General features: G+C 41.3%; 3 protein-coding genes across 4 annotated transcripts; 1 reads left to right on the forward strand and 2 right to left on the reverse strand.

The window, feature by feature from the left end:
• Window positions 1–775: 775 nt before the first annotated feature.
• Window positions 776–8,923, reverse strand: stt3a (STT3 oligosaccharyltransferase complex catalytic subunit A). 2 transcript variants are annotated; one of them, XM_020085731.2, is made up of 18 exons: window positions 8,794–8,923; window positions 7,941–8,061; window positions 7,778–7,838; window positions 7,564–7,685; window positions 7,231–7,376; window positions 6,580–6,670; window positions 6,388–6,494; window positions 5,947–6,111; window positions 5,550–5,730; window positions 5,241–5,396; window positions 4,746–4,837; window positions 4,501–4,656; window positions 3,726–3,914; window positions 3,123–3,239; window positions 2,943–3,045; window positions 2,346–2,534; window positions 1,513–1,628; window positions 776–1,139 (listed from the first exon to the last, which is right to left on the reverse strand). In XM_020085731.2, the coding sequence occupies exons 2-18, from the start codon at window positions 8,026–8,028 to the stop codon at window positions 1,101–1,103; spliced, it is 2,118 nt and encodes a 705-aa protein (XP_019941290.1). In that variant the 5' UTR covers window positions 8,029–8,061; window positions 8,794–8,923; the 3' UTR covers window positions 776–1,100. The 2 variants fall into 2 exon arrangements, with proteins under 2 accessions (XP_019941290.1, XP_019941291.1); XM_020085732.2 differs by having other exon boundaries at window positions 8,626–8,833.
• A 578-nt stretch (window positions 8,924–9,501) lies between these two features.
• Window positions 9,502–17,073, reverse strand: ei24 (EI24 autophagy associated transmembrane protein). Its single transcript, XM_020086248.2, has 11 exons — window positions 16,935–17,073; window positions 15,621–15,757; window positions 14,337–14,482; window positions 13,859–13,919; window positions 13,370–13,436; window positions 13,161–13,285; window positions 12,463–12,582; window positions 11,787–11,898; window positions 11,587–11,698; window positions 10,689–10,763; window positions 9,502–10,611 (listed from the first exon to the last, which is right to left on the reverse strand). The coding sequence occupies exons 2-11, from the start codon at window positions 15,660–15,662 to the stop codon at window positions 10,449–10,451; spliced, it is 1,023 nt and encodes a 340-aa protein (XP_019941807.2). The 5' UTR covers window positions 15,663–15,757; window positions 16,935–17,073; the 3' UTR covers window positions 9,502–10,448.
• Window positions 17,074–17,696: 623 nt separating this feature from the next.
• Window positions 17,697–25,698, forward strand: LOC109628303 (beta-galactosidase-1-like protein 2). Its single transcript, XM_020085336.2, has 19 exons — window positions 17,697–18,368; window positions 18,895–19,080; window positions 19,156–19,224; window positions 19,627–19,722; window positions 20,195–20,303; window positions 20,401–20,493; window positions 20,609–20,690; window positions 20,790–20,854; window positions 20,958–21,042; window positions 21,672–21,809; window positions 22,005–22,085; window positions 22,165–22,274; window positions 22,372–22,518; window positions 23,254–23,325; window positions 23,459–23,537; window positions 23,642–23,729; window positions 23,816–23,927; window positions 24,029–24,145; window positions 25,559–25,698. Exons 1-19 carry the CDS (start codon window positions 18,139–18,141, stop codon window positions 25,643–25,645), a joined length of 2,046 nt encoding a protein of 681 aa, XP_019940895.2. The 5' UTR covers window positions 17,697–18,138; the 3' UTR covers window positions 25,646–25,698.
• The last annotated feature ends 56 nt before the right edge of the window (window positions 25,699–25,754 follow it).

Here is a 25,754-nt window from a genome sequence, read left to right on the forward strand (position 1 = left end):
ATCCAGAAACATAAGATATTTTTTTCCTCACTAAACTATTTTTCCAGGAGTGGGTGAGGCAAAATGGCCGACAACACAAGTATAAAAAAAACACTAAGTGGAGAAAGCAGCCACTTGATTTTAGTCAGCCCTGGGCTCTGCACAGATTCTGCAGGTGAATATGAAGGATCTGTAGGAAAGGTCCTCTGGATTCAGTTTCTAGTTTGACCAATCACATTTGAGCAGGCTTTGGTTGTCACAGGTAAATGTTCAGAGCAGAACAGGAATGAATCAACTATATGATTTCTCATTCATCAATATTCATATGAGCTGTAGCTGTTTATAGATTAGCCTAAATGCATCTGGACCTGAATCAGAGTGTCACTGTTTTGTTTGATGAAACAAATGAGAGGATGGTGTCTTGGTGTGGACATCTGCTGTCTACACTGGAAAAATGAACCAAAGAATGTGGATTTAATTAACTAAATATAGCACATGGGCTATCACAGAATCCTTAACTGTATTTATGGCATTATTTAGCATTCTGTGCTTTCATTGCACCTGAAGCCCCAAATATTGGCCGTCGCCTCCTGAGACTAATTCATCATAAAATGATGATGGGCTCTGAGATTTAGTCAACTCCAATAATCAGGAGATGAGTACAGATTTTCCAAAAAACTATTTCCCAATAACAATATTTCACTATTGTGATTAAACGACAGAATATCAGCTTCAGATGTTCCAAATTATTCAGTACATTTCTTTTGTGAGGAAAAACAAAAGACAACAAATCACATTTTTTCACGTTTAATCCCACTTTAATTGACCAGATTATAAAAATCTAAAGTGCTCAAATGAACAGCACTTTCTTTTGACCGCTTCATGGCGAACTCCTGACATCAGACTGGATGTTTTGACACTAGCTTCCTCTGATCCCAGATGAGACATTTCATTATAACAAAAGAAAAAAAAAAATCATCCACAAAACAAAATCTCTGATGCAATTTTCTTCCCCGAAACAAAAAGTATAAAAAAGTACTCTTTTCCCACTCATCTGCAGACCACAGGGGAAGGTGTTCAGTGCTGTGCGCTAAAAGACTCTTCACTGCCATCTGAAGGTTTTATGTTCTTGAGAGACCTCGGTTGTCCAGATCTTTCACCTACAAGGTGGAACACAGGACAAGGTTATAAAGTTCTGTTGAAATGCATCTTACTCACAATGTTTTTGCATAAAGACAGTTGTTCAGATTCTTTATTGAAAACTTTATTCACTCGATTAATCAATTACCAAGATAAGTGTAGTATAGAAATAATTAGATAAGTATAGACATTTTTTATGTTCCCAATGTATTAATGGACAAATTGTTGCCAACCTAATTCCAGGTTTGTAATGTAAATTAATGCTATAATTTAAACTTGTGTTGATCCTTCAATCTGTACATTACTGTGTGTTACTTGTGATTACGTACATTTCCCAAATGTTTCAAAAGTCCTGATCTTAAACAAGTAAAGAAAGGAGACCGGCAGCATTACCTTGTATATCCTAACCAGCCAGTGCTCTGTCGTGTAGGCCTCCTCCAACACATCCAGCTCAAAGTCTTTGTTTCCGATTTCAGCGTTCCTCACTCTGTCATAACCAGGTGGACGCTCTGCAGAGAAAATCATCACAATTAAAGCACAAAATTCATTCTGACACCAATTACACTGAATGAGAAAAACAATCAAAGTTCATGTTAATGCATTATCTGATGTTGTTTCTGCCGAGGGTGCAGTCAGCTCAGGAGCTGATACAGCAGTGCCTGGTCTTGGAAATCTTTCATACAGTAGTTTCCACTGAAGCCGTTTTCAGACATGAACTGAACTGTTTGCAAAATCGGGTCATGGCTTTCTCCGGAGTTTGCCTTTCACACATGAACAAAGCAGTAAATTCTCCGTTCACGACAGCACAGAAAACTCTGGAGCGTTCAGGTGAGAGGTGACGCAGCATGCAGGATGTAAAATATAACTTCTGCTGAGGAGATGCATTTGAAGCACATCAAAACTGGCGTCACCAAAAGCTCTCTTGACATCTTCGTCTGAGATATTTGTTGTTGTTTTTTTCACGTCTGTCTTGTGTTAGAAACGTTTTAATGAAGAGGCCTGGAGAAACTCTGGTGAGAGTCTGCAGCAACCGACTCAAACATTTGTCTTCTCACATACAGCCCCTCAAGAAAACGTCAGGGGATTATCCCGGGTTCAGTGCATGTCTGGGAGCTGCACTCATCAGCCTTATTAACTTAACACAGGGTTAACTCTCAATACATACTTGACAGCGAGAAAATAAAATGGCTAATGCACAATGACAAACAGGCTGTAGAGTCACTCACTGGCTTCTGTGTAGACCTGGCCGAAGCGGTAGTAGCACATCTTGTACATTAGGCAGTTGAGCAGGACAGGCGAGCCCTCGCGGTCCACTCTGAACTCTCCAGTGGGAGTGTAGTAGTCGTGCTCCTTGATGTGTTTGCCTGTGTCTGTGCTTCCACCAATTCTGACCATCCACAAGAACTTGTTGATGTCTGTGATGAAAAAAAAAATGGATTATATGAGTATTTATAAAAATGCCTTTAGAAATAATTATATTTTTACTTTACAATGACATTTTCAATGACAAAGCAATACAATATTTGTGAAATAGCTGTCATTACTAAATCCTACTGATGTGGACCAATTTCTAGTACGGCAAATTTGTACAAATCCATAATTAATACGCAGTAAACTAAAAGAATGGGAGGTGTCTGTGTGCGTATTTATATATATAAACGTATGTAAAACTGTGGGGTCAATGCAGCAGAAACTATATATGTACAAGAGTTGTTATGGCTAGGGGAATAATTTTAATTTGACACACCTACAACATTTACATCACAGTTTCATAATGATCCAAATTGTTTTCACTCTCTGAACTACTGACACTTAGTACGTACCATCTGAGGAATAGCCTGTCAGTCCTCCAAAGATGACCAGGACGTAACTGACATCCAGCTCCCTCATGATCTCATAGGCCCGCTCCTCTGTGGATGCCATGGCCTACAGAACAAACAACAGCCCCGGTCAATACAGCAGCACTTCACAAACACAGGTACCCTGAAGGTTACCCAGCTCACCTGTCCAACTCTGGAGATGTGAGTGTTGTTCCATGTATTGTTGTCCACTAGAATGGTTCGATTGGCCATGGCAGTAATCTGATAGCCGTAATCCCACCATGACATAACTTTAGCATCCTGGAAGCACAAAAATCAAACTCAAGTATTTGAATGGAAACACTTCGACATTACGGCTTTGACTGTGTAATCTCTACACGAGTCAGATAGGTCAGCATCCTGATGTAAAGTGTAACTTCATCCCTGCGTGAAAACGAGCACAGCTTTTCCATTTACAAGTTGCGCTGTGGCAGGCTGTCGACCTTTGATTAGAGGGTGTTAACCTTTTTAAATATATATATATAAAACGTCATGATGAAGAGACATCTCAAACTGTTGACTCTACGTAAGCACTGGCCCTGCAAGGTCCAAGAAGGTTTGAAACACTGGGTTTGGTTCTGAGACATGTTCAAACCATTAAGGTAGATTTTTTTTTATAAATTTGGTAATAAATGTGATATTAAAACCAGCATTAACGTATTACAGTCATAATTTAGTTTATAGCTCAAACATTTAAAAGTGCAGTACAACTTTAAGGACTTCTTTATTTCTTTGGCTATGACTGACCTCAGGGGTGTTGTGGCGGAGCCAGTAGTAAGCCTCTCTGAAGTCATCAAAGATGATACGGCTGCCGTCACCTCCACGGGCGGACAAGACAATTGACGGGGAGGAGTAGGCTTCGCTGGTCACCCAGGTAGAGTGGAAGGTGTATGTGATGAGGAAGAAGGCCATGACCAGAATCATTCCACTGGCAACCTGGTGGGTAAGAAACACAGGGTTACGGTTTCTGTATGTCTGCTTTTATTCTGACAACTGAAATCAACTGGATTGGTACTCAAATACCTCTCCCAGGGCCAAACAATCCAAACATCTGTCCAGATCTTATAATGAAGAGATAAAGGAAAACGGAAGTGGTCCAATAATCCAAATAACATTGTTCAACCTCATAGATCTCACCATGATTAATATGTCTGATTTTGTATATGAAGATCCACATTATTCACAGAATAATTCACATGAGAATATTGCAATGTTAAGAGAAGTGATAAAAAAACGTCCTTGATCTTTAGTCAAATGTAACAGGTTCTTCCCTGGCTCATGTCCCATCCCTTCTCAAGTCTGGTGAAAATCGGTTCAGTAGTTTTTACTTAAGCCTCAACATTTAAAACAGACAAAGCTGAAAACATGAAGTAGCAGAAATATTCAAGTAGAATACAAGTTACTAAAAACTAAATGACCATCACTGGAAAGAGAAAATAACAGTTACGGTCCATGTTTCACTGTAGCTGACACCACCCTCCAACAGCTACACCACCACTAACCAGTCCCTCAGACCTCCTACCTCATTTTTGATGGGGTAGGTGGAGTCCTGCTGCTTCTTGCTCTTCTTGTCTGGCCGGCTCACGTCCAGATTCTTCATGTAAGTGGTAAGCACCTGGGACACGCCGATGCCAGAGAGGATGCACATAACTGGGGCCAGCACCAACATCAGACGGACCTGAGGATCAACCCATGTTACATATAAAGCCCTGAATCCATGTAAACTAAAATAACTGGCTCTCTGATGTACAGCATGTACAGACGCACCATGACAGCTGAGAAGTACATGCTGGTCACTCCATACATGATGATGAAGATCCTGGCGTCAGACAGGTTGTTGAAACAGTAGTACAGACCAACTGTGAGGAAAGCAAAGGAAACAGTCAGTAAAACAAAGTAAGCTGTGTTCATTTTTATCCAAGATAGATTTTAATCAGTCAAACTTTTGCATTGTACCTTTCCTGAAGGTAGGTGCATTTCAAAAGGCTTCACAATTGACCGATGAGCCAAGAGTTGACACAACAAAAAAAGCAGACAGTCATATTTCCTAAAATTGATTTTAAAAGTAAATAAATTAAATAAAAAAATGTATGATAAATAGAGGAAAAGAAGTAAAGATCAAAATTGGTTTAAAAAAACACCCACAAAAATATTGAGACATAAAATTGTAGATAGATGTTATAAATTAATGTCAAAAAAACTTAGTACCAAAGGACCCGAGTTCCCATAAAGTGAACAGTTTATGCCCGAGTGCACACTTGCCTGGGAACATGAAGACCAGAAGCTGGAGGTCAAAGTAATATGAGGACCAGGTTGTGGGTTGATGCTCAGAGACGGACGCGATGATGGGGATGTTGTTCTTAGCATAGGAGGGGTCCAGCAGGGAATAGAAACGGCCGGTCCACGGAGAGATTTTACCTGAGGAAAACATAGTTCAGGTTGTTAGTCATGGTCCAAATCAAGAGAACAAATCGGTTTTGCAAAAAAAGGGAAAGAAGAACACAGGGACGGGCTGAAGCCAACATTTCAATCCTTAATTCTATCCCCCATGTCACCATACCCAACTCTTACCTGTAAGCATGAGCACTGTGCCCACAGACAGCAGGATGAAGCCCACCAGGGAGATGACGCTCTTGAACAGCACCTCAAATTGCTGGGCATTGAGTTTGCTGCGCAGGTAGTCCACAAAGGCGTGAATCTGGCACAACCCAAACACGCCGAAGGCTGCCATGTGCTCTGAAGACTGCACCGGCTGGTGTACGAGAGAGGAGAGACACGGGTGAACCATGTGAATCACACAGGGGGAAACCTCATTGTCAAATCACATAACTGTTACTGTTTTATCCTCTTTGAATGTTTTGATTAGGACAACTTCTGTTCTTTTCTTTGTCTGAAGATGTCCTTCAAGCTTAGGCACAAGAACCAGATGAACTGATGTGACATTAGACGAAGTTTCTTTTCTCCTCACCTGGAATCCAACAAAAGAGATCTGCATGGAGAGGATGGTGCCCAGGCAGTAGACTGTGCAGTAAGCTACATATATGCGGTGAGAGAATCGGCCTGTGAGCATCAGCACCAGGACGTGGAGGGGGATAAGGTTGATCAGGAACACGTAGCCACCCCAGGAGGAAACCTACATACACACAAACACTTGTTGATCCTTGTTTACTTTCAATTCATTCAATTAAAGGTTCAGTGTGTAAGATTTAGGTGATATTGAATATAAAATAATCCTAGTGATGTTTTCACTAGTGTGCAATCTTTTAAATTGTAAGAACTGTTGTTATGGAGGCCGCCATGTTTGGTTTGGAGGGTGGGGTGAGGGGTATTCAGCTGCAACTTCACCTCTAGATGTCACCAAATTCTACACACTGAACCTACAAACATGTCGATTTTTAGATCTCCTCACCATGTAGAAGTAGGCCAGTGCACACACAGACGACCAGTACACTGACCCAGTTTTGACAGCCTTGATCCACATGTAATAGGTCAGCAGCATGCAGAAGATCGCAATTCCTGTGTAATAAAGCACAGGGGGATTAGATTAACAATCTTTTTCAGATATATTTTTCTAACATTATTGTGCAAGTCATGCACATACCTTCATTATCATATGAGCCAGCAACAGACCGAGAGATATAACCCGGCACCACGGCGATCATGGCAGCAGCCAGGAGCCCTGCACCTGCATCCTGCAGAGACAAGCAACTATTCAGTGGAAGTAAATTTATAGAAAGAAAAAAATATGAAACTCAGCAGAGACTAGACTGTTCACTTTTAAGTGAGGCTACTAATGGGAGTTTAAAGGGGCACTCTTTATATTTTTACTTGTTGCAATGATTATCACTCACTCAATGCAATCCCTTATATAAAGTCCTCTCTGGCTCTGATGGGAGCTGTCTTAAGTTATTTGGGCTGTGCTGTATCTGGCTTGAGACTGAAGTGTTTCAAGGAAAATCTGGGTTACAAACTGGGGGTGTGGAGTTTAAAAGATGTGGATATTTATAAGCCAAGTGTTTGGGCCGCACTGGCCGACTATGTAGCACGTGATAGCTGCTTTGCTTTGCTGCGTCTCTGTGCCGCGTGATCTGGTATGATTACTTTATTTCTTTGTATAAAAGTAGGCCTATGTACTCCTCTCAATGCAAAGAATCTATGGTATGAAGCTCCAGATAAAAGGGAAGCTATATGTCATTAAGAATATATAAATTGACACAATTTATTTCATGTTGTATCTTAGTATGTGTTTTACCTTCAGCTCCTTGGTGAAGTGGTAGGTAACAATGGCGGTGAAAGAGGAGAACAAGGGAGCCAGGAAGACGCAGACGTTACGGATGTCGATGGTGATGTGGAAGAAATGAAGGACATGGTACAGGACAGCAGAAGTGATCATGAGTCCTGGTGGGAGAGAAGAGGGGAGATACAGGGCGTATTGAAATAAACTCGCTTCACTGCCACAAATGTCCGGAACAACAATGACATCTCTTCATCTGAACCTCATGCAACTTTGGAGCTTTTGTACCTGATAATAAACAACCTTGGAAAATAGGCTGATTGTTGACTTGTACTTTTCTCTGGTTCCTACCTGGATAGATGGTACCACCGATGATCCTGCCCAGAGGATACCATGCTCTGTCATCAAACCAGTTGTGAAACTTATAAAATCCTTCTTCTGCCAGGAAGCGGGTGGTACGGTAGTTGAAGTACCTTGTGATGAGATAAAGATTAAAGTGAGATAGTCAGTCTATGAGGAACAACATCTAACGATTTAAGATAACTGTGATACAAGAAGAACTTACGGATCAAACTCATGGATGACGCTTTCAAACCTCAAGACAGAAAACAGCCTGGTGGAGAATGCTGGGGGGGGAAGAGAAGCACACAGTGGATCCAGATGTTTATTTTTAACCATCCCAGAGACAGATAACAGTGATGTGTGTCAGAACTTAGCAGGGGACTCACAGAGGACAGCAGCCATAGACAGGATGAGCAGCTTCAGCAGCGTGTCCTGTTTCTCGTAGGACAAACGCAAGAAGCCCAACTTGGTCATTTTGGCGAGGTTAGGGACAGCTCACCGTACAACCTGCAGGGAGGAAGACCAACACTGTGACAACTGTGGACAAAAGCACTGAAATGACGTCTGTGGTCCCACACTGACTTGTCCTGGGGACATGTTTTCACGATCCTAAAGAAACAAGCCGCGTGTTCAGAGGACCACTCAAAGGAGGCAACCTCCACGTCCAGCCCAACCAGATAAGGCCACGCACTTAGATCCAGCGTCAGGAACCAGGAAGCAGCCAGTGTGGAAAACTTCTGCAGTAACTCGTATCTCTGTGCGTCTCTCCAGATTTGATATTTAAATAAATCCGTTTCCAATGTACAAACCCAACAACTCAGACTGACAGAGCCGGGGTTAAAGCTCACTCTGGAGGCAGCACTTTCAAACAGGGGGCATTAGAAGTGCTGTCAGCTTCCCGGCACCTCAGAGCAAGGCACCAGCGGCAGCTAGCATGTGCTAACTACACGTCCCCACACACTTGTACGATACACAAACACACGCATCGCTACGGATCGTCAGCATCAGGCCGGTTCGTGCTGCTGCTGCTCACATCCAGGCACAAATGTGTGAGCGGCTAGCGATGCTAACCTGCTAGCCGCAGTATAATGGACCCCTCCTGCTCCGCGTCTCGTCGCGAACGTGCTCAGTGAAACCCCGGAGCCTCCATCTCACACGTCAGCGGCGGAGCAGTTTGAATTAAAGGCCGCTGCTCCACAACTCCGCGCTGTTTAGGAGAAAAGGCTCATTCAGACTCACCCGCTCCGCTCCTGCACTCCGACGCGTCTCTCACACAAGCTTCACGGCCAGCACCGTCCCGCCCCCCCTGCCGCGCCACTGGGCGCGTTTATTGGTCGAGCGTCAGTCAACAGGAAACCCGCGCCCATCTGATTGGCTCCTCGACCTGCTGCTCAAAGCCTCTTCCCTGCATTGTAACTGTGGTGTAGTGACGTGTCCTTAGTGTGAGGACACGTGTCGCCCCCTGCTGGTTGAGAACACGCACGACCAGAAAATGCCACTAGTGTCATTACTTGTCACAGAAATCCAGTAAATATATTAAAGGTTTCAGAGACTTATATCAAATTATACAATAATAAATTAACAGTTAATTTAGTATGATAAAATATGTTTATTACTGAATATATAACAACGATATAATAATGCTCTTAATTTAAAAAAGAAGTGTGTTGTCTGCTTCTCCTTGTGATCACATGAGACTGATGGTAATGATGATACACATAATTTAGATTTTTGGGGGATTGCCCATCCTAATGTTTAAAATATTGAATATGGCCCAGTTTTTTTTTATTATTAGACATTACAATATTGCACATCATGTTAAAATCAGAGCATTCCCTCTGATGAGTGAGTGAAAACACGGGGACTGGGCTGCTGCGTGGTGGTGGAGGGCTTCTGGCTGAACATTCAGGATGTGTTTTCTGGGGGAAAAAACTAACGCAAGCAGGATAAGGTTGAATACCTGATATAAGGCTCCTTCCTTTATTACAGAGTGTAGCACTGTAGTGGTCAAACAAAACAAAGACATCGCAGTTTGGCAGTGTTTATCTCAACTATCATCTACTGAATTCATACAGACTGAAAACACTGAGGCAGCTTCTTCTTCTTTGCTGGTGTCACATTGTCGTTTGCAAAATGTAAATCTCATTGGGATGAGACACCAGGCAAACCTTTAGTTAACACACAACAAGAGTTTGAGGAAGAAAGTTTGGTTTATACTACTCATCTGTTCTTTTTAGATTGACTTGATATAGATTTGATTTGTGAATTCTACTAAGAACAAAGCTGTAACAGGATAAAAATACAGTTTCCCCATCAACCATACAAAGTGATTCCTGGAACTGCTTGGACACCATCATTTGACAAAGGGACACGGATCCATGTGCAAGAAAGCATTCAACCCGAGAGGAAGGAATGTGAATCGCAACATGAAGAAATGATAGTTGTCAACAGGTAAAACAGGAGTGTGCTTTGCTCCTGAATGCAAACAAGCTCATTAAAAGTAAAATAAATCCTCTAGTCACAAGTTTGCTCCAACATATTAAAACTAGGTGATTTATTGTGCTGTAATTTATTAAAGGAGATTCACTAAAATGGCACATTATACAAAAAAACAATGAAATTCACAGAAAAAAGTCGAGAGTTGGGTATATTACGTGTTTCGAGTGTGAGGCACAGGGCAGTCGATTTTGGTGTCACACTGAAAATGTGTCTGGTGGTTTTACTTCAAATGAAAAACCAAAGGGCCAGATATTAGATTAAAAACATGGAAACCCTTCGTCTTAAACCGCGTATCATCATCTTCAGGGGAAATCCATCGGGAAGAATCCCTTTTCTTCACACTGAGTGAAGCCACTCTGCTGTTTTGCCATTTCGTCTCCTTCAAAGTAGCTCCATCACTGGGTGGGCACGAGTCTCTGGCGGCTCGGGGAAGTGTGAGGGGAGGACAGCCTCTCTGAGGAGGTGGACGACGTCAGGGACGACTGCAGGTGGACCGTCTTGTGGAAAAGCTTGTTGCTGATCAGCACGACCAGGGAGAAGAGACGCAGCTGGAAGTGGCTGAAAGAGAGGAAATGTGATCAGGGACTCGTCCACTGAAAGGGAACCATTCAAAAAAAGTTTTACTATTCACTTACTACAGCTTAGTTGGCGTCTTAGCTTCATTAGCGCTGATGATGAACAGAGGGAAAAGGATGGAGAACAAGCAGCCACTATGGAGAAATGAAAAAACAAGAAATAAATCGCAACTGAAAGGCAGGAAAGAATAATTCACCGACAACATGAGTTTCTCATCTTCATCTTTTTCTCTCATCACCAATTCCCATATGTTGTGTGTTTATCCGTATACAGAGGAATCTTAGGTTGTTCCGTGTCAAATCATCAAAGTGGAACCAAAATTTCATGTGTGTAGGTTGTCTAGTGTCTGCCTAATTAAGAAAGCATGAGCTAACTTTTTGAATGGTCATATCTCCTTTAATATCGGTCAAAGAGAAAAGATTATATATTTTCAAAGCTCTATCCCAGCTCCATATTTATCTAAACAGTCTGCTATACTCGATGTAAAAAATAACAGCCCTAGGACTGATTATAAAGTTGTTGTTATAGTTGAAGTTCAATTGCAAAATATCTATATTTTAAACTTGGCCAAGTTAGTTTATAATGTCATGTAGACCTCCACAAAGTTTGGTCTGGCATCACATCAGTAACTTCTTACAGTGTTGTTGAAGAGCAGTTAGTGATGCAGAGTCAGACACATGGAAAATACTCATGCACGACTTTGTTGATGACTCCCAGGCCACTGGAGAGTGTCCTTAAAGAAATACAACATGTGTAGAATCATAACTGTTAAACAAAAATGTTACTTCAGAACCAGTGGTCATTCTTAATTTCTTCTCCTTCAGTCTTAAAGGTACAGTGTGTAGAATGTTCTGATATCTAGTGTTGAAATTGCATGTTGCAAACTAAGGTAGTGCTGCAAACAGGATTTTTCATTATTACCTTGCAGTTTTTTAGTGAGTGAGTTTGCAGTTTTACCTAATGATGTATGAGGAGGGCAGGGCTGTCAGCAGAGCCATAGGTAAACCAAAGCCAAAGTAATAGGGCCAGTTCCTCTCAATGTTGGACAGTCGTTGGTGCATCTCGATGCCTGAAACAAACACAAACAGACACGTCTGAGATCTTCATTCAATGCAGATGAATTCTTTTGAATGTGAAGTATAAAGTCAGTATCTCACCATGGTTGAACCAGCGATACTCAAAGCAGTACAGGGAGTAGAGCAGAGACATGTGCAGGAGGCTCACCATCTGTCCAATGGCATCGATTGGGAAGAGGCTAACGATCATACCCTGGAGGACCACACAAAACACAACACAATTATATTCACTGTGACTGCACGTACAGGGCAGGTTGTGCTCTCACTCGCTTCATCTTAGGAAGAAGAAACGTCTCAGCTAATTTGTGTCGACAATGATGCAGATCAGGTTGTGGTGCGAAACAAGTAACAACATATCTCATCACTCAAACATCCTTAGAACAAACACAGCCTCATTATGTGTGACAACATTAAGCTTCTTTATATTTTGAAATTTCTCCGAACTGACTCGAGGCCAATTTGCTACTGATAAGAGCTGTTCAGAATGACAGTAATGTTTGGGCAGATTGAAATTAGGCATCCTGGCACATTGTTCCTGTACAGCATGACTCACACAGAAAAGTGCACACTTGTCTAAACATTCAGTGAATCTGGGCCGGCAATGACACACCACAGCTACAACTGAGAGGAGACTCAGAGACAGAAGTTGTGTCTGTCTTCACTATGGGAGGATTTTGAAAGAAACACAACGTATCAGTGTCTCTGTACGTTCAATAAAATCCTCTGATCATGTTTCATGTTTGTGTTTTAAATGTACCTGAATGAGGAAGAGTGCCTGGAGGAGGAGGTTAAAGAGCATGTCTGCGATGATCTTACTGACGCTGGGGAATGGCTGAGCTTTACAGCCGGACACTTCAAATGCAAGGTCAGCAATATCCTGCAAAAGAAAGGAATCGCACACTCAGTGTATTTGTGTCCCTGTAAACACAAACACAAACTGCAATAAAGCAAAGCACAAAAAAAATAGAAAAATTAGGAATGAGAATGCACTTAGCTGTTGCTTTGCATTGAAATATGAGATGACAAGAAATAAAACAAACTTGTGCTTGTAGAGACCATGAATAAAGACACACTGTGCAATCAAATCATTTTAATATCACAATTTTTACCATGATGCTCCAACATAAACATTAGTAAACTACTGTCTGTTTAGCCATTTGTATCAAAGATAAAGATATGATTTGATAAAGAATCAGCCTCAAACATTATTGTGAAATAACAGCATCATTGTAAGGTATCGGAGAAGCAGAGCAGCCCATTGTGAAGTCAACGGTAGCTGTAATTCTAATGTAAACACCATTGACGACAACATATGTTATATGATGCAGCTGTAGACAGCGTGTAACAAGTAATTCCAGACCCTTGAAAAGATGACAACTTTGATAACTTTCTGGATAATATGACACATCAGTATGTGACATCACATCATGACATCATAACAAAACAGGGCCTAACCTGGAACCAGATGGCGTTGACTATCTTGCTGAGGACGAACAGAGGGAGAACCCAGAGAGCGCTGAAGACGGAGGTCAGGATGAACTCTAACCAGGACCACACACTGCCGTGGAGGGAGGGGTCACCTAGAGAAAAAACAGCTTGTTGGCTGACTGGTTCCCACCACAGGACAGAGACCCTGCCCCACATTAACTAGCATCAATACATACCGATGATTTTTGCAGTGAGAGTCTGCAGCAATGGGATAAACACCCGGTAGAAGAGAAACAGACTGAGCTGGAGAGGAGATAAAAAGCTACAATTACTCTTTCACTCATAATATTTGAGGCTGTGTTGAGAACTACAATGTGTCCAGCAACAACAAAAATATAAATATAAAGTTATAACCGAGAAGTGCTTCTTCACACTACATAGGTTCATGAACACAAGTCTAAATCCACTTAACAACCAGGATATTTAAATAAAAGCTTCGCATGTATATAATCCCATTCAGGACACTTTAGCTATTCTCACATAGGTTAACTTGAACTTTTTACTGGGGAGCTGGCAGAAAATGAGCAAAAAAAATTCCAGAGCAATTGACTCTGAAATTTGCATCCTCACACACATTTCCTCCAGATTATTTCAGGAAAATGTCCAGAGTTCAGTGCATGTCCTAGAGACAAGGCTGTACTGTTACACGAGGTTATATATCTTACCCAGAACACTCCTCCATTCCAGGCACAGCATTGAAAAATCCTGCTGGCTACTTTGGGGTCACTGAAAGAGAAATAACAAATCATGACAATGACAATCACAGTAGATTATTAAAATGATAGTGTTGTTTCACTAATTTTACTTTGACTAATACACTTAAATAAAAAAACTTTAGCAACTATTTACTCTCATTTAATTTTTATCAACGTATAATGATAAATACCCAACCACATGTTGTTTTTAAGACTAAAGAGTCAGAATGGATGCTAGGAGGATTTTGCTGACATGAGGCACTTCCTTTCAAGCTGTGTAAAGCTTTTTTGCATAGTTTGTTGGGTACCAACCCAAAACACCCCTTATCTTCAGGTAGACACATTTTCACTGATTGATAGAGTTTATGGGAAAAGTAAACAAAAGTTTATCTGTGAGAATCTTTGCAGTGTAAAAAGCTAAGCTCTTGAGGTTCAAGCCAAGGCTTACTTGTCTGGTTTGCGCTCTTCACTCTGTGCCCTTCTCTGTGCCAGGGCCCCGCTAGCCCTTCTCCTCCGCTGCTCTTCCCTTTTCTGCTGGATGCGGGCATCCAGCTTGGAGATTGTTCCAATCCCCAATATGGAGTCCTTGATCCCCTAGACAGCACAGAGCAGGAGAGACACACATGATGTTTCTAATCTGTTGAAAGGAACTCTGAAGATATGTCAGCAAGTGCCTGTTGAGCACAAGACATACAAAGCTGTCTATACTGTAACTAATACTTTAGTTTAATATTCATCTTCATGTGAAATTTATGTCAGTAATTAGATTTACTTAAGTTGAAAACAATGCTAACCATGAAACTATTTAGTGAAATGCTCAGGTCACATATATTATATATTATAACACTCCTGTGACTCCATGAATGGTCATTAATGTTTAAAAAAAAGTGTGTATAACATGAAAGAAGAACAGGAGACAACTTCCTACACACTGAGGAGGACGAATCTAACAGAATTTGCTGGATTTGTGACTAGCTGTTATTATCTCAAATTTAACAATGCTAACCCTGAAGCTATTTAGAGAAATGCTCCCCCAGAATGTTATGTTCCCTTGTTCAACCTTCTATTATATGCCTCCAGCATGAAAGGTGGCTAATGGAGGCTGCATGATGAAAGGACAATTATGCTGAAGTCCAATTTTTAGTAAAAGTGATAAATATAGTATTGACCAATAGTTAATGTACATTGTTTATTGAAAAGGCAAAGTCTGTTTCTTCTTTGCAGGTAGCAGAGAGAACATTGCTGGGGTCAGAAAAGAAATACCTGGAATTATTCCAAAGACAAATATTATCTTTGGACTTGTTAGGAGTACAGCCAGCTCACGTTGAAGCTGAGGGTCCACAATAAATTGAGTAGTGAATAGGAACTATTCATGCCATCCTCACTTTAATTCTGGCACCTTGAACATTTGCACAACACTGTATCTCAGTCAGAGAGTGGGATGTTTTTGTACTGAATACATTACAGGCTCCATTAAGGCAGCATCTACTGTAGAGTTATTAATACCATGAAATTGGGTCGTGTGGAGGTCTGAACATACGCCTGTTTCCTTGAATGTATCACATGTCAGTGTTTCCTGATTATAATGTGTCTGCTCAGCTGAACAAACCTACCGCACTCCCTTACCAAATTATTAGATTCATTCTAATGCAATACAATAAATCAGCTTTGCAATGAAATATCTTTAACAAATATCAGAAATGAGTGTGTGTGTGTGTGTGTCTGTGCTGACCGTCGCAACATTGCGGAGGAAGGCCCTGACGCTGTCTGTCATCTCTGGACCAGCTGCAGATCCATCAACTGCAGAAGGAGGGGGGGCTGGTGACCTGGTGGTCAGCTGTCATGGCAGGGAGGGGCTCACCCAGTAACCTGCGAACACCCAAACACCACAGAAACAAAGTGACAACAAGAGCTATTGGGTGGAGCGAGCAAATTACAGTCGAGTTCGACACCGCTAGACTCTGAAATGCTGAGAGACCAGCAGCTAAATGCATGGATACAGTCTGTAGTGAATCTGCTTGCAATACACAGTAGTTACCCACCAAGAGCAGCTTTATCAATCAGATTCATTTACTGTATTTATACAAAACAGCCAAGTGATTTCACTTACTTAGAAAATCAGCTCTTTGTGTAATGGCTTATTTAGGCCTCTGTGTGGTTTTAAAAACAGTGATCTTGGCATTTTATACACTTGGAAGCTTTGAAACAGTTCAATGATCAGGGCTGTTCTGACATGTTTTCAGTATTTGATAGCCAATTTGTGCTGATTCATGTGTGATTTAACTTTATTTTTGAGGAATACTTTATCAACCCACCACGTTTGGTAAAAAAAAAAGTCATATCAATGTATGATTTGTCACTTACTACTTACTTACTAAAATAGTATTATCTATTTTAATGTCAAAGAGTCTTTTCTTTGTCCTGGACAAGGAACACATGGATATATGTTGATTGAAGACAATCCCATGACTCCACATGAATAGTTCTTGATGTAAACAGTGTGTGAAACAGAAAACAACTTCATTGACACTGAAGAGGGTGAATCGAACAGGATTTGCTGTAGTTATTAACTAACTGATAACATGGAAGCTAATTAACTGTATGTTTAATGAATACTGCTATTGTCATACTTACTGTGTAGTTCACACAGACACACTGGTTCTTTACATGCTAACTCCCCAGCTCTGCCTCTCAGTCGTTCTATAAGAGGGTGAAGTGAAGAGCTGCCTCAGCTCAGGGACTGTTTGTTAGCAGGGCTGACTCAGTGTTAGCTCAGGGAGGTAAACTGTGTTAGCTCTCCGGACACTCGGGCGTATCGTTAGAAAAAACAGTGTGGTATTCAAACTGTGTGTCTGCTCTGGTCAGTGAAACGCCTCCACTCTCATATTATGTGCCTGCTGGTGAGCTCAGTGCTGTGTTAGCCCACCAGTGTTGCTAACTGTGAACGCTCAACAACTCCAATAACAGTTGTTCCTCCAGGACAACACCGAGCACAGCGAGCAGAGTCTGCGGCAGAGCACACACTCCCCCGCGGCGGGGTTCTTACCTCATGCGACGGGCTCGGGCTTGGATTCACTTCGTCGGTTCTTTCTTTTAGCCCCTTTAATGTCACAACAACAACAACACTACAACCAGCAGCCAGGGCCGTGGAAAACATATTGCGCAAGCGCCGCGCGCTAAGGAGCATGGGAGGTGTAGTCCTCCTGACTGGAGAGCGAAAGATGGAGGGGAGCGTCTCAAAGCCTCTGTTGTCAATTCAGCCAGTAGATCAGGATCTAGAAGGAAGTGAAGTTTGTCTCTGATCCCCGGTGTTAAATGGATAAATCACCTTATTTACTCACCACTGTGCCGAGGGTGAAGTGTTTGAGTCCACAGAACACTTTTGGAGTTTCAGGGGTAAAAAGTGTTTCAGCCAAATCCAATATAATTGAAGTAAATGGTGACCAACTCTTCAAAAAAACATTAGGTGTCTCTGTACTGCTCCTGTAGTTGTCAAATTTGACTTCACACCATGTTTTTAGACTAAATGTCCTCTGTTATCCTGCAGAGCCACATTCACGTTTGGATCACAGAGGACATTTACTTGATTCAAGAGCGTGCTCTTTCCGTTTCAGAGTAGGATTTATTGATTTCACGCTCAGATCTTGAAATGCTTTCCCTCAAAACCCTCCACTCAAACTCTTGTGCTTATTTTCTCTGCTTGTGCTCAAACTGTGTGCTTGCCCGCAGATATTTTGTGGCCCCTAAACGGTTTCTTACAGCTTAGTAACTGCTGAAGCAAATAGAGAGGAGTAATCGTTCACAAGGTTTAATGTTTTATGGTAAAGTTACATTGTAATTTCACAGATTGAGTAAGTTGTTGGTGTTTTCATTTAAAGCAAGGTGGAACATAAAATCAGTTCCAGTTGCTCTGCTGAGGGCACAGCCCCAGGTCTTTTTGATAAAATCTATCAATCACTTAGGCTCTGCCATGTGACAGGGATTTTTGTTTTCATAATCCCTGATGGGTAATTTCATTATGAAGTGCACTACATTGCGAAAATCCTTTCCATTATTAGATGTATATTTTGATGATGCCATGTTATAAGACTGATTTAGAATATTTTTGATTTGAAGACAACTTTTCCAAATAAAAAAAAAAGCTGAAATGCCAAAGTTTGAATAAAGCAAGATTATTACCAGTGTACACTGGATGTAGTTAGTAGTTCTGTGAAACCGATAGAGACACAGACGAAGTCAGCACCCTGTTAATGAGGTGTATCAGATTTCTATGGCAGTGCAGGGTCACTCCCACGAGGCGGTGCATCACGCCTCCATCATGCGTTCATCTGTGCTCAGATGCTGCTGTAAACTTAACCCTGCTGCCACTGTCCATGTCAAACACCATGGTTGCCCTGAGGATAACGAATGTGCACAAACGGAAATATGCACTTATCTGTCTGTGCGTTGTTGGACTCATCATGTACTACAGATACCTCAGGTAAGTAAAGTTCTCACTATTGTTCAGTAGGTTTCAGTCAGAGTTGTTATGAGGCATTGTGTGGAAATGTTATACCTTATTGTGAATGGATAACCCATTCCTTTGTCAATGCAGTATTAGAATATTATATACATCAGAGTGTGATATTTCACCATAAATGTGATGAAAATACTTTGCGACACTAAGCACTGCAGATACTACAATTCATCTCTATAAACAGGACAGGAATATATGGCAGCATGGGTTATTTAAGCTATTATTAAGTGCAATAATATTACTCTGTTTCTAAATATTGCTCACATTGTTTTTGCCTTGGGGGACATTAATAAAGAAGAATTTTATTATCTTTTATATTCCCGTTATTAAGGGACAAATACAGAATTATGCTGTGTGTCCTCCCACTAAAATTCAATATTCTCCTGCTTCTTACCAACACAAGCATTCACAAATTCCTATCAAGCATGTCATGTGGTCAGTTCACATACAATAGCCTCTGTGCTACAATAAACAACAACTCCCCCTCCAGAGTGCCAGCAGGGGGATGGAGGATAAGCAGGAAAATGGGCTTGAGCGCCAACGCCTCGCAGTTCACCCTGGGGGGACAGCCCTTCCAGATCATCGGGGGATCCATCCACTATTTCCGTGTGCCCAGGGCCTACTGGAGGGACCGGCTGACGAAAATGAAGGCCTGTGGCATCAACACACTCACTACGTAGGAATCCCGCTACATGTGTTTTGTGTCACACGTCTGGCCAACATTTGAGCACTAACAATAATATCCCTGCAGGTATGTGCCATGGAATCTGCACCAACCAGAGAGAGGAGCCTTCAACTTCCACACACAGCTGGATTTGGTGTAAGGAGTAGTTTGAATCTGACTTGAAGACAAAGCACACATTCATCACTGCAGCACGTACTGGTCCTGTATCTGTAGATCATACTTTCATAGATGCAAATATTCACCTTAGAAAGACCGAAAGAAAGAACACAACAATATTAACTGCCCCAAGGTGAATTGGGAATACTCTCGCTTCCCTCCCATCATCTGCCCTGGTGCTCTGGGGAGAAGCTAGATGCCACAGTCCCAACTGACAACAGTGGGATCTCCACGGCAACAGCAATTTGTCAAGCAATCAACCACACAGTGGGGATGAGTGAAGAGGCACAAAATACTGCTGCTGTTGCAGAGCACACACTGGTTGATGAACGATTGATGTAAATATAAACTTCTTGTTTAATTTTCCTGTCTTGGTTGCAGAGCCTACATCAGTCTTGCTGCTGAATTGGAATTGTGGGTAATTTTACGTCCAGGGCCGTACATTTCCTCAGAGCTGGACCTTGGAGGACTGCCGAGGTAATGCTTGTGTTCTAAATATTTGAGTAAAAAAGTACATTCGTGTATATAGACTTGCTGCCTCTGTTGTCCCATGGTAAATGCATGTACCACAAGGTTCAACCCTGGAATCTTTGTTGCTGTATCTCCTTCTGTCAAGTAAATGGATGAACCCTATGTATGTATGATGCAGATTTAAAATCAAAGCTTGTGTAATACTTTATTGGTAGAGCTTCGAAGTCTTTATGTCCCCGATTAAATAGAATTAAATTTGTATGGGAATTTACCCGACAGCACAAAAGCAACTTAATCTGAACCACAATGTGCCAATTAAGTGCAACCAGGGTGAAAAAGTCACATCTTGCTTAAAGGGAGGACTGGTCCAGTATGCACATCTTTCTTCAGTATACTAGATGTACTGTTCCTCCATTGTCCCTGCAGCTCTGTGGTTTTCCACATACCTATAAGCATCTCTTTGTCTGCTTCTTTGCAGCTGGCTGCTCCAAGACGACAGCATGAGACTGAGGACCACTTACCCAGGCTTCACTCAGGCTGTCAACACTTTCTTTGACAAACTTATACCAAAAGTGGTTCCACTGCAGGTCCATGTTTTTTTTTTAAATCAGTGCTAGAAATATGTGTTTTGTTGTGCCACTTGACATTCTTATAATAAGATATTTGCTTGCGATTTGGATTTAGTTTAAGAAAGGAGGTCCCATTATCGCAGTGCAGGTGGAAAATGAGTATGGATCCTATGCAAAGGATGAAAGTTACATGCTTTTCATCAAAGAGGTAATGTGATAGTTTGGCTTATTTAAAATACCCTTCAGTCATATATGAACTCACATGTAGGATACATCTGATGATGTTCGTAACCCAGGGCTTGACATCCTTTTTATTTTGAAAGGCTTTACAGTCCAGAGGGATCAGCGAGCTCCTACTTACGTCAGACAACCGCAATGCATTGAAGTCGGGGGGTGTTGTTGGAGGTACACACACACACACACACGCACGCACACACGCACGCACACACACACACACACACACACACACACACACAGCTCAACTTGTGATCTCTTATTTTGTAGCCATCAGATCAGTGAAGCTACAGAAGCTAAGTCAAAGAGACATCCAGGATCTGAATGCTATCCAGGTGTGTATCTCCCCCGTCTACATTGTTACAAAGGACACGACACAGTTAAATGTGGACTAATCAGCAGTGTAAGTTAACGGTTTGAGTGTTTTCTGCCTGTCAGCCCAACAGCCCTGCTATCGTCATGGACTATTGGACTGGCTGGTATGACTGGTGGGGTGACCTCCACCATGTGCTTCCTCCGGAGGGTAGGACTTTTTACATAATACAATATTTCACCCAAGATAAATGAAAATCAAGAATACTATTGGTTTGGATTTGACATATTGACATTGAACATTTTATTAAATATCAGGTCTTTGCTGAGGAGTCCTAAAGTGCAATTTTGACTCGTGTGCAGCTGCAACCTTTAGAACCTGAAATCTATTGATCCAAGTAACAATTCTATTGACAAAATTAGTACCCATTTGTCTAAACGCTGTTATGATTTCTTGTAAACTTTGACACAAACTACACAGCAGATTCATATTTTTAATGTATGTATGTATGAGCTGAATCCAGTTCTGTACCTGAACAGATATACTTAGCTATCACTTAAATCCTTTGTTCATTCTCCAGTGATATTTTTCTGTGTTTGACCCTAACCACTAGTCATTCTCATCTCCTGTAAACATTACTTTATGGAACATCAGCTACTTGGCAACGATACAAGTACAGCTTATAAAAACAGGGCTGACTTACGTTTGCATGAATCATTACAGCCAGGATCTGAACGGCTTCAATAGCACAAAACTTTATTCAAGGTACAAATGTGATGCAACGTTTTCCCTGCTGCAGGGACCTTTGTTTACAGCGTACATGTTAAACTTGTTGTCAGACATGGTGTCCACCATCAGGGAAATCCTGAGACGAGGCATGTCGGTCAACCTCTACATGTTCCATGGAGGATCCAGCTTTGGCTTCATGAGCGGAGCACTCGCTGATCCGTCCTACAAAGCACTGGTCCCCAGCTATGGTGGGTTCCTTTGTGTCCTATGCTCTGTCACAAACAAATCAGTGGTGTCTTTTATGCAAATGTTAAAAAAATTTGATTATATTGATGTAGCACTGACGTGTGTTCCGTCTTGTCAAGAGAACAGCGCTGCACTCAACACCCAGCAGGTGGCAGTGCATGATAGTTAATCTACAGTTTGTCAACCATGTTTTCCAGATTATGATGCTCCCTTGTCTGAAGCTGGGGAGTACACTCCAAAGTATCATCTCCTTAGAGATCTACTTCATCGCTTCAACAGTAAGTTGATATGGATGAGAAAACAGTGATGATGTGTCTCACCCCCCTGTTTGATATTGTCTGTGACCTCTCTGTTCAGGAGGGGAGAGTTTCCCTGACCTGCCAACCCTGCATTACAGAGAGGCTTATGAACCAGCTATCATGTACCAGCACCTGTCATTATGGGATGCTCTGAGCTTCACTGAGGGAGTATGTTCTATGTAAGATTATCTGTAGCCTACATGTGTAATGAAAAGAATGTTGCTTCTCCGTCAAGTTATCTTAATTGTTTCAATTTTCTCGACAGCCATTTAAGTCAGCCGGGCCAGTAAACATGGAGAGTCTCCCTGTGAACAACGGGAACGGCCAGTCGTTTGGGTACACGCTGTATGAGACCACCATCACCAGTGGAGGATTCTTGAGGTCTGAAGACAACGTCCGAGACCGAGCATTAGTGAGTCCTCGCTGTGCATGAAGGCATGATTTCACTGGCCTGTGGTGGCCTGCAATTTCATACATTATGATCATTGATATATCTGCAGCTGTTGCAACAAAATTCAAAGAAACAGTTTTACACGTTGGAAAATATGTTCCCTTAACAGTTAAGGCATGCACATGATGGCTGCTTAGTGTCACATTTGGTGTGTAGGCTGTGCAGGTCCTCAGAAAATGAATGTGATACATACGCAAGATGTAATACCAACATAAAGGTTTCGGGCTGGAGCGAGTCCTCAACAGGGACGGCATCAGCAACAGGAAGGGTGGAGCTGCATTCGCAGAACGAGAGAAGTAAACTTGTCGTATACATAGGGTGTCTGATTTAGGGGTGTGACACCTACGAATGCACAACCGTTGCTCTTTCTGTGTTGAACTTAACATTAGCCAAATATAGATCTTCTTGAGTGTCGCTATCTTTGTTTGTGTAATGGCAGAATGTTCAGTCTGAGTCAAAGATTATAGAACCGAGAGCCCAACAATCTTTAGTCTGAGTTCTGTGGCATGCCCTCTATGGGAACCTCCAGTAACATCTAGGCAAGTGCGTAAAAACATGAACGTTCATGATGCAGCCAGTTGCCAAAATGTATCTCGCAGGCCCAAGACCAGTCTTGAGAAATTCCATTTAATCAAAGCAGACTTTCTGTTCTTTACTATAAAACAATGTCATCTACAGCGATATTTTTCTTCCTAGGTGTTCGTTGACAGAAACTACATTGGCCTTTTCAAGCGCCAGCACGTGGAGCTGGCGGTTCCTGATGGTAAGGTATGGCATCAAGTTGGTCACTGAAGGCAGATGTACCATAAACGTCATTCACAGTGTTTTATTAGAGGTGATGGATGCTGAAATGCTGGCTGTTGAAACTTGTAAAAGACATAAAAGCAAACAATCCCTACAGGAGCAGCGTACCCTGAGTTTACTGGTGGAGAACTGTGGACGAGTTCACCAGGGAAGGGACCTTGACAAACAACATAAAGGTGATTGACAGACAATATGTGGTTCATTGCTATTGCATGCCATTAAACCACTCAAGCACTCAGTGGGTAGTATACAAGTCAATTTTGATTCATGCTTTTTACAGGCCTTCTGGGAGACATTTTATTAAACAATATCCCCTTGCGGGATTTTACAATATACAGTCTGGATATGAAACCCAGCTTTATTGATAGGTTCGTATGCTTTATTAAATCTAACATGCTGCATATCACTTTCATTTTATTGTAATAGTCTGTTTGAATTATATGCCTTGTTCCAGTCTTTATCAGGCACCATGGAAATCTCTTCCTGAAAATCCCAGTTTCCCTGGATTTTTCATGGGGAGGATGTTTGCATACGGGTATCCCAGTGACACTTTTGTGAAGCTGCCAGTAAGTCACAGCAAATACATGAGGTGTTTTTTGTAAATGTTTGTATGAGAATGACTTCATCCATGCATTGTGAAGCAGTGACCTTGTCTTTGGGTCCACAGGGCTGGGAGAAAGGTGTTGTGTTTATCAATGGGCTGAATCTTGGCCGATACTGGTCCATTGGACCCCAGCAGGGTCTCTACCTCCCCAGTCCCTTTCTCAACAGTGGAATCAACCAGGTACAGTTAGAGGAACAGTTTGACTTTTCGGAAATACACTGATTTGCTTTCCTGACAACAATTAGATGAAAAGATTGATATTGTTCTCATGTCCACACATTAAGTTACCATTAGCTTAGCATGACGTAAAGACTGGAAACGTAAGGGAAGATGCAGCCTCACTCTCTCATAACAAAACCTCTGCAACAGCACCTTGAGAAATCACTAATTAACATTTTATATATATATTTTATGTCATTGATTTAATCGATGGTTACTGTGTCAGGCTCAGAAATACCCTGTTACATTATCAGTTTGAAAAGAAAAAAAAAATTAAGTAATTGAGTTGCTGCACAGATTAGTGCCTCAAAAGTATAGGAAAAGTAACTTTTAAATGACTTTAATCTGCTCATAAAGAACAATGATGATATTTTAGTGTTGCTGAGAGTGTGGCACTATGACAGAGCATAAGGGCCACTTAATGGCAAAAAACATATCTGAGATTTCAGAAATAAAGTTGTAATATTTCAAGAAAATGTCATACATTCAATGAGAAAAAAGACACAATAAGATGGGAATAAAGTTGTAATTTAATGAGAAAAAAAATCATAATTTTTTCATGAGAAAACAAATCAGTTTTTAGGATTTAAGCAGCAAGGAGAACTCATGCTCGGCTGGAATTTCACTCCTTCTGGATCTAAAATCTTAGTTCCCAATCTCATTGTTTCTCAAGAAACTAGGAAATCTCTTGGAATAGAACACATTTCAACAAAAATGTCATCCTCCACAGAAGAGGAAATTTCCTCCAAGTCTGTGTGTTTCTTCAGAATAGGTGTTTTGTGCAAGTCCTGATACTTATGATAATGTAATGATACGTCTTTATTCTCATAAATGTATGGCTTTTTCTAGTTATATTAAACCTGTATTCTTGGAATCTCAGATTTTCCCCTTTAAGGCCCTATTGCTCCATCGTAGCCACAAAGTGTATCTATTATTGTGCCCATTATCACTATAAAGTAATGGAATAATAACAGAACTGACATTTTGTTGCAGCCTCAACAATCCTTCAAGTCAGCAGGAGTGTTTTAATTTAAAAGGACTGTTTTTCAGACATTTAGCAGGCGCTGCAGGAAATTGGAATTATAATTCACTAATGTGGAGAAGTCCTCACACCGCCAAATAGGCTATAATGCATTCATGTATTTTGTCCTTGAGCAAGGAAAAATAATGTTCATATTTCTATCTCTAAAAGCTATCTGCTTTTTTTGTGTACAGACATGAAAATGATATTGATCTTGCATAACCCAAAATGCAAAACTATTCCTCTGAAGTTTAAAAAAAAAAATGATTTAGAAGATGAATTAGACATTATCAGTGTTTGAACACAGCAGGCCCTTTGTCCCATACTTTGTACTTTGTGTTCAAATAAATAAGGTCATTGTGTTTGAGGAGCAAGAGGGAGACTACAAGGTCCAATTTGAGGACACACCTGATCTTGGCATGGCAGCAGACATCCAGTGATCGTCATCACCGCCTGTATGATCGAACCTTCCAATTCAGAAACATCGAAACTGTTTCAGTCATTCTTCTTTTTCTTATATAATACTTTAAAATGTACATATACACGCAG

This window comes from Paralichthys olivaceus, chromosome 15 (assembly GCF_024713975.1).
Source record: "Paralichthys olivaceus isolate ysfri-2021 chromosome 15, ASM2471397v2, whole genome shotgun sequence".
NCBI classification, from domain to species: Eukaryota; Metazoa; Chordata; class Actinopteri; order Pleuronectiformes; family Paralichthyidae; genus Paralichthys; species Paralichthys olivaceus.

What these genes read in the sequence shown, in the direction of transcription:
- stt3a (XM_020085731.2), bottom strand. Translation starts at nt 8,028, where the DNA reads ATGACCAAGTTGGGCTTCTTGCGTTTGTCCTACGAGAAACAGGACACG. An exon ending in CGGTGGTACCATCTATCCAG is followed by an intron (nt 7,377 to 7,563) that starts GTAGGAACCAGA and finishes CTCTCCCACCAG; the next exon opens with GACTCATGATCACTTCTGCT. An exon ending in TCCGCCACAACACCCCTGAG is followed by an intron (nt 3,240 to 3,725) that starts GTCAGTCATAGC and finishes TTGTGCTTCCAG; the next exon opens with GATGCTAAAGTTATGTCATG.
- ei24 (XM_020086248.2), bottom strand. Translation starts at nt 15,662, where the DNA reads ATGACAGACAGCGTCAGGGCCTTCCTCCGCAATGTTGCGACG. An exon ending in TCTCACTGCAAAAATCATCG is followed by an intron (nt 13,286 to 13,369) that starts GTATGTATTGAT and finishes TTTTTTCTCTAG; the next exon opens with GTGACCCCTCCCTCCACGGC. An exon ending in GTATCGCTGGTTCAACCATG is followed by an intron (nt 11,699 to 11,786) that starts GTGAGATACTGA and finishes TGTTTGTTTCAG; the next exon opens with GCATCGAGATGCACCAACGA.
- LOC109628303 (XM_020085336.2), top strand. Translation starts at nt 18,139, where the DNA reads ATGAGGTGTATCAGATTTCTATGGCAGTGCAGGGTCACTCCCACGAGG. An exon ending in GTCGGGGGGTGTTGTTGGAG is followed by an intron (nt 20,691 to 20,789) that starts GTACACACACAC and finishes CTTATTTTGTAG; the next exon opens with CCATCAGATCAGTGAAGCTA. An exon ending in TCTACTTCATCGCTTCAACA is followed by an intron (nt 22,086 to 22,164) that starts GTAAGTTGATAT and finishes CTCTCTGTTCAG; the next exon opens with GAGGGGAGAGTTTCCCTGAC.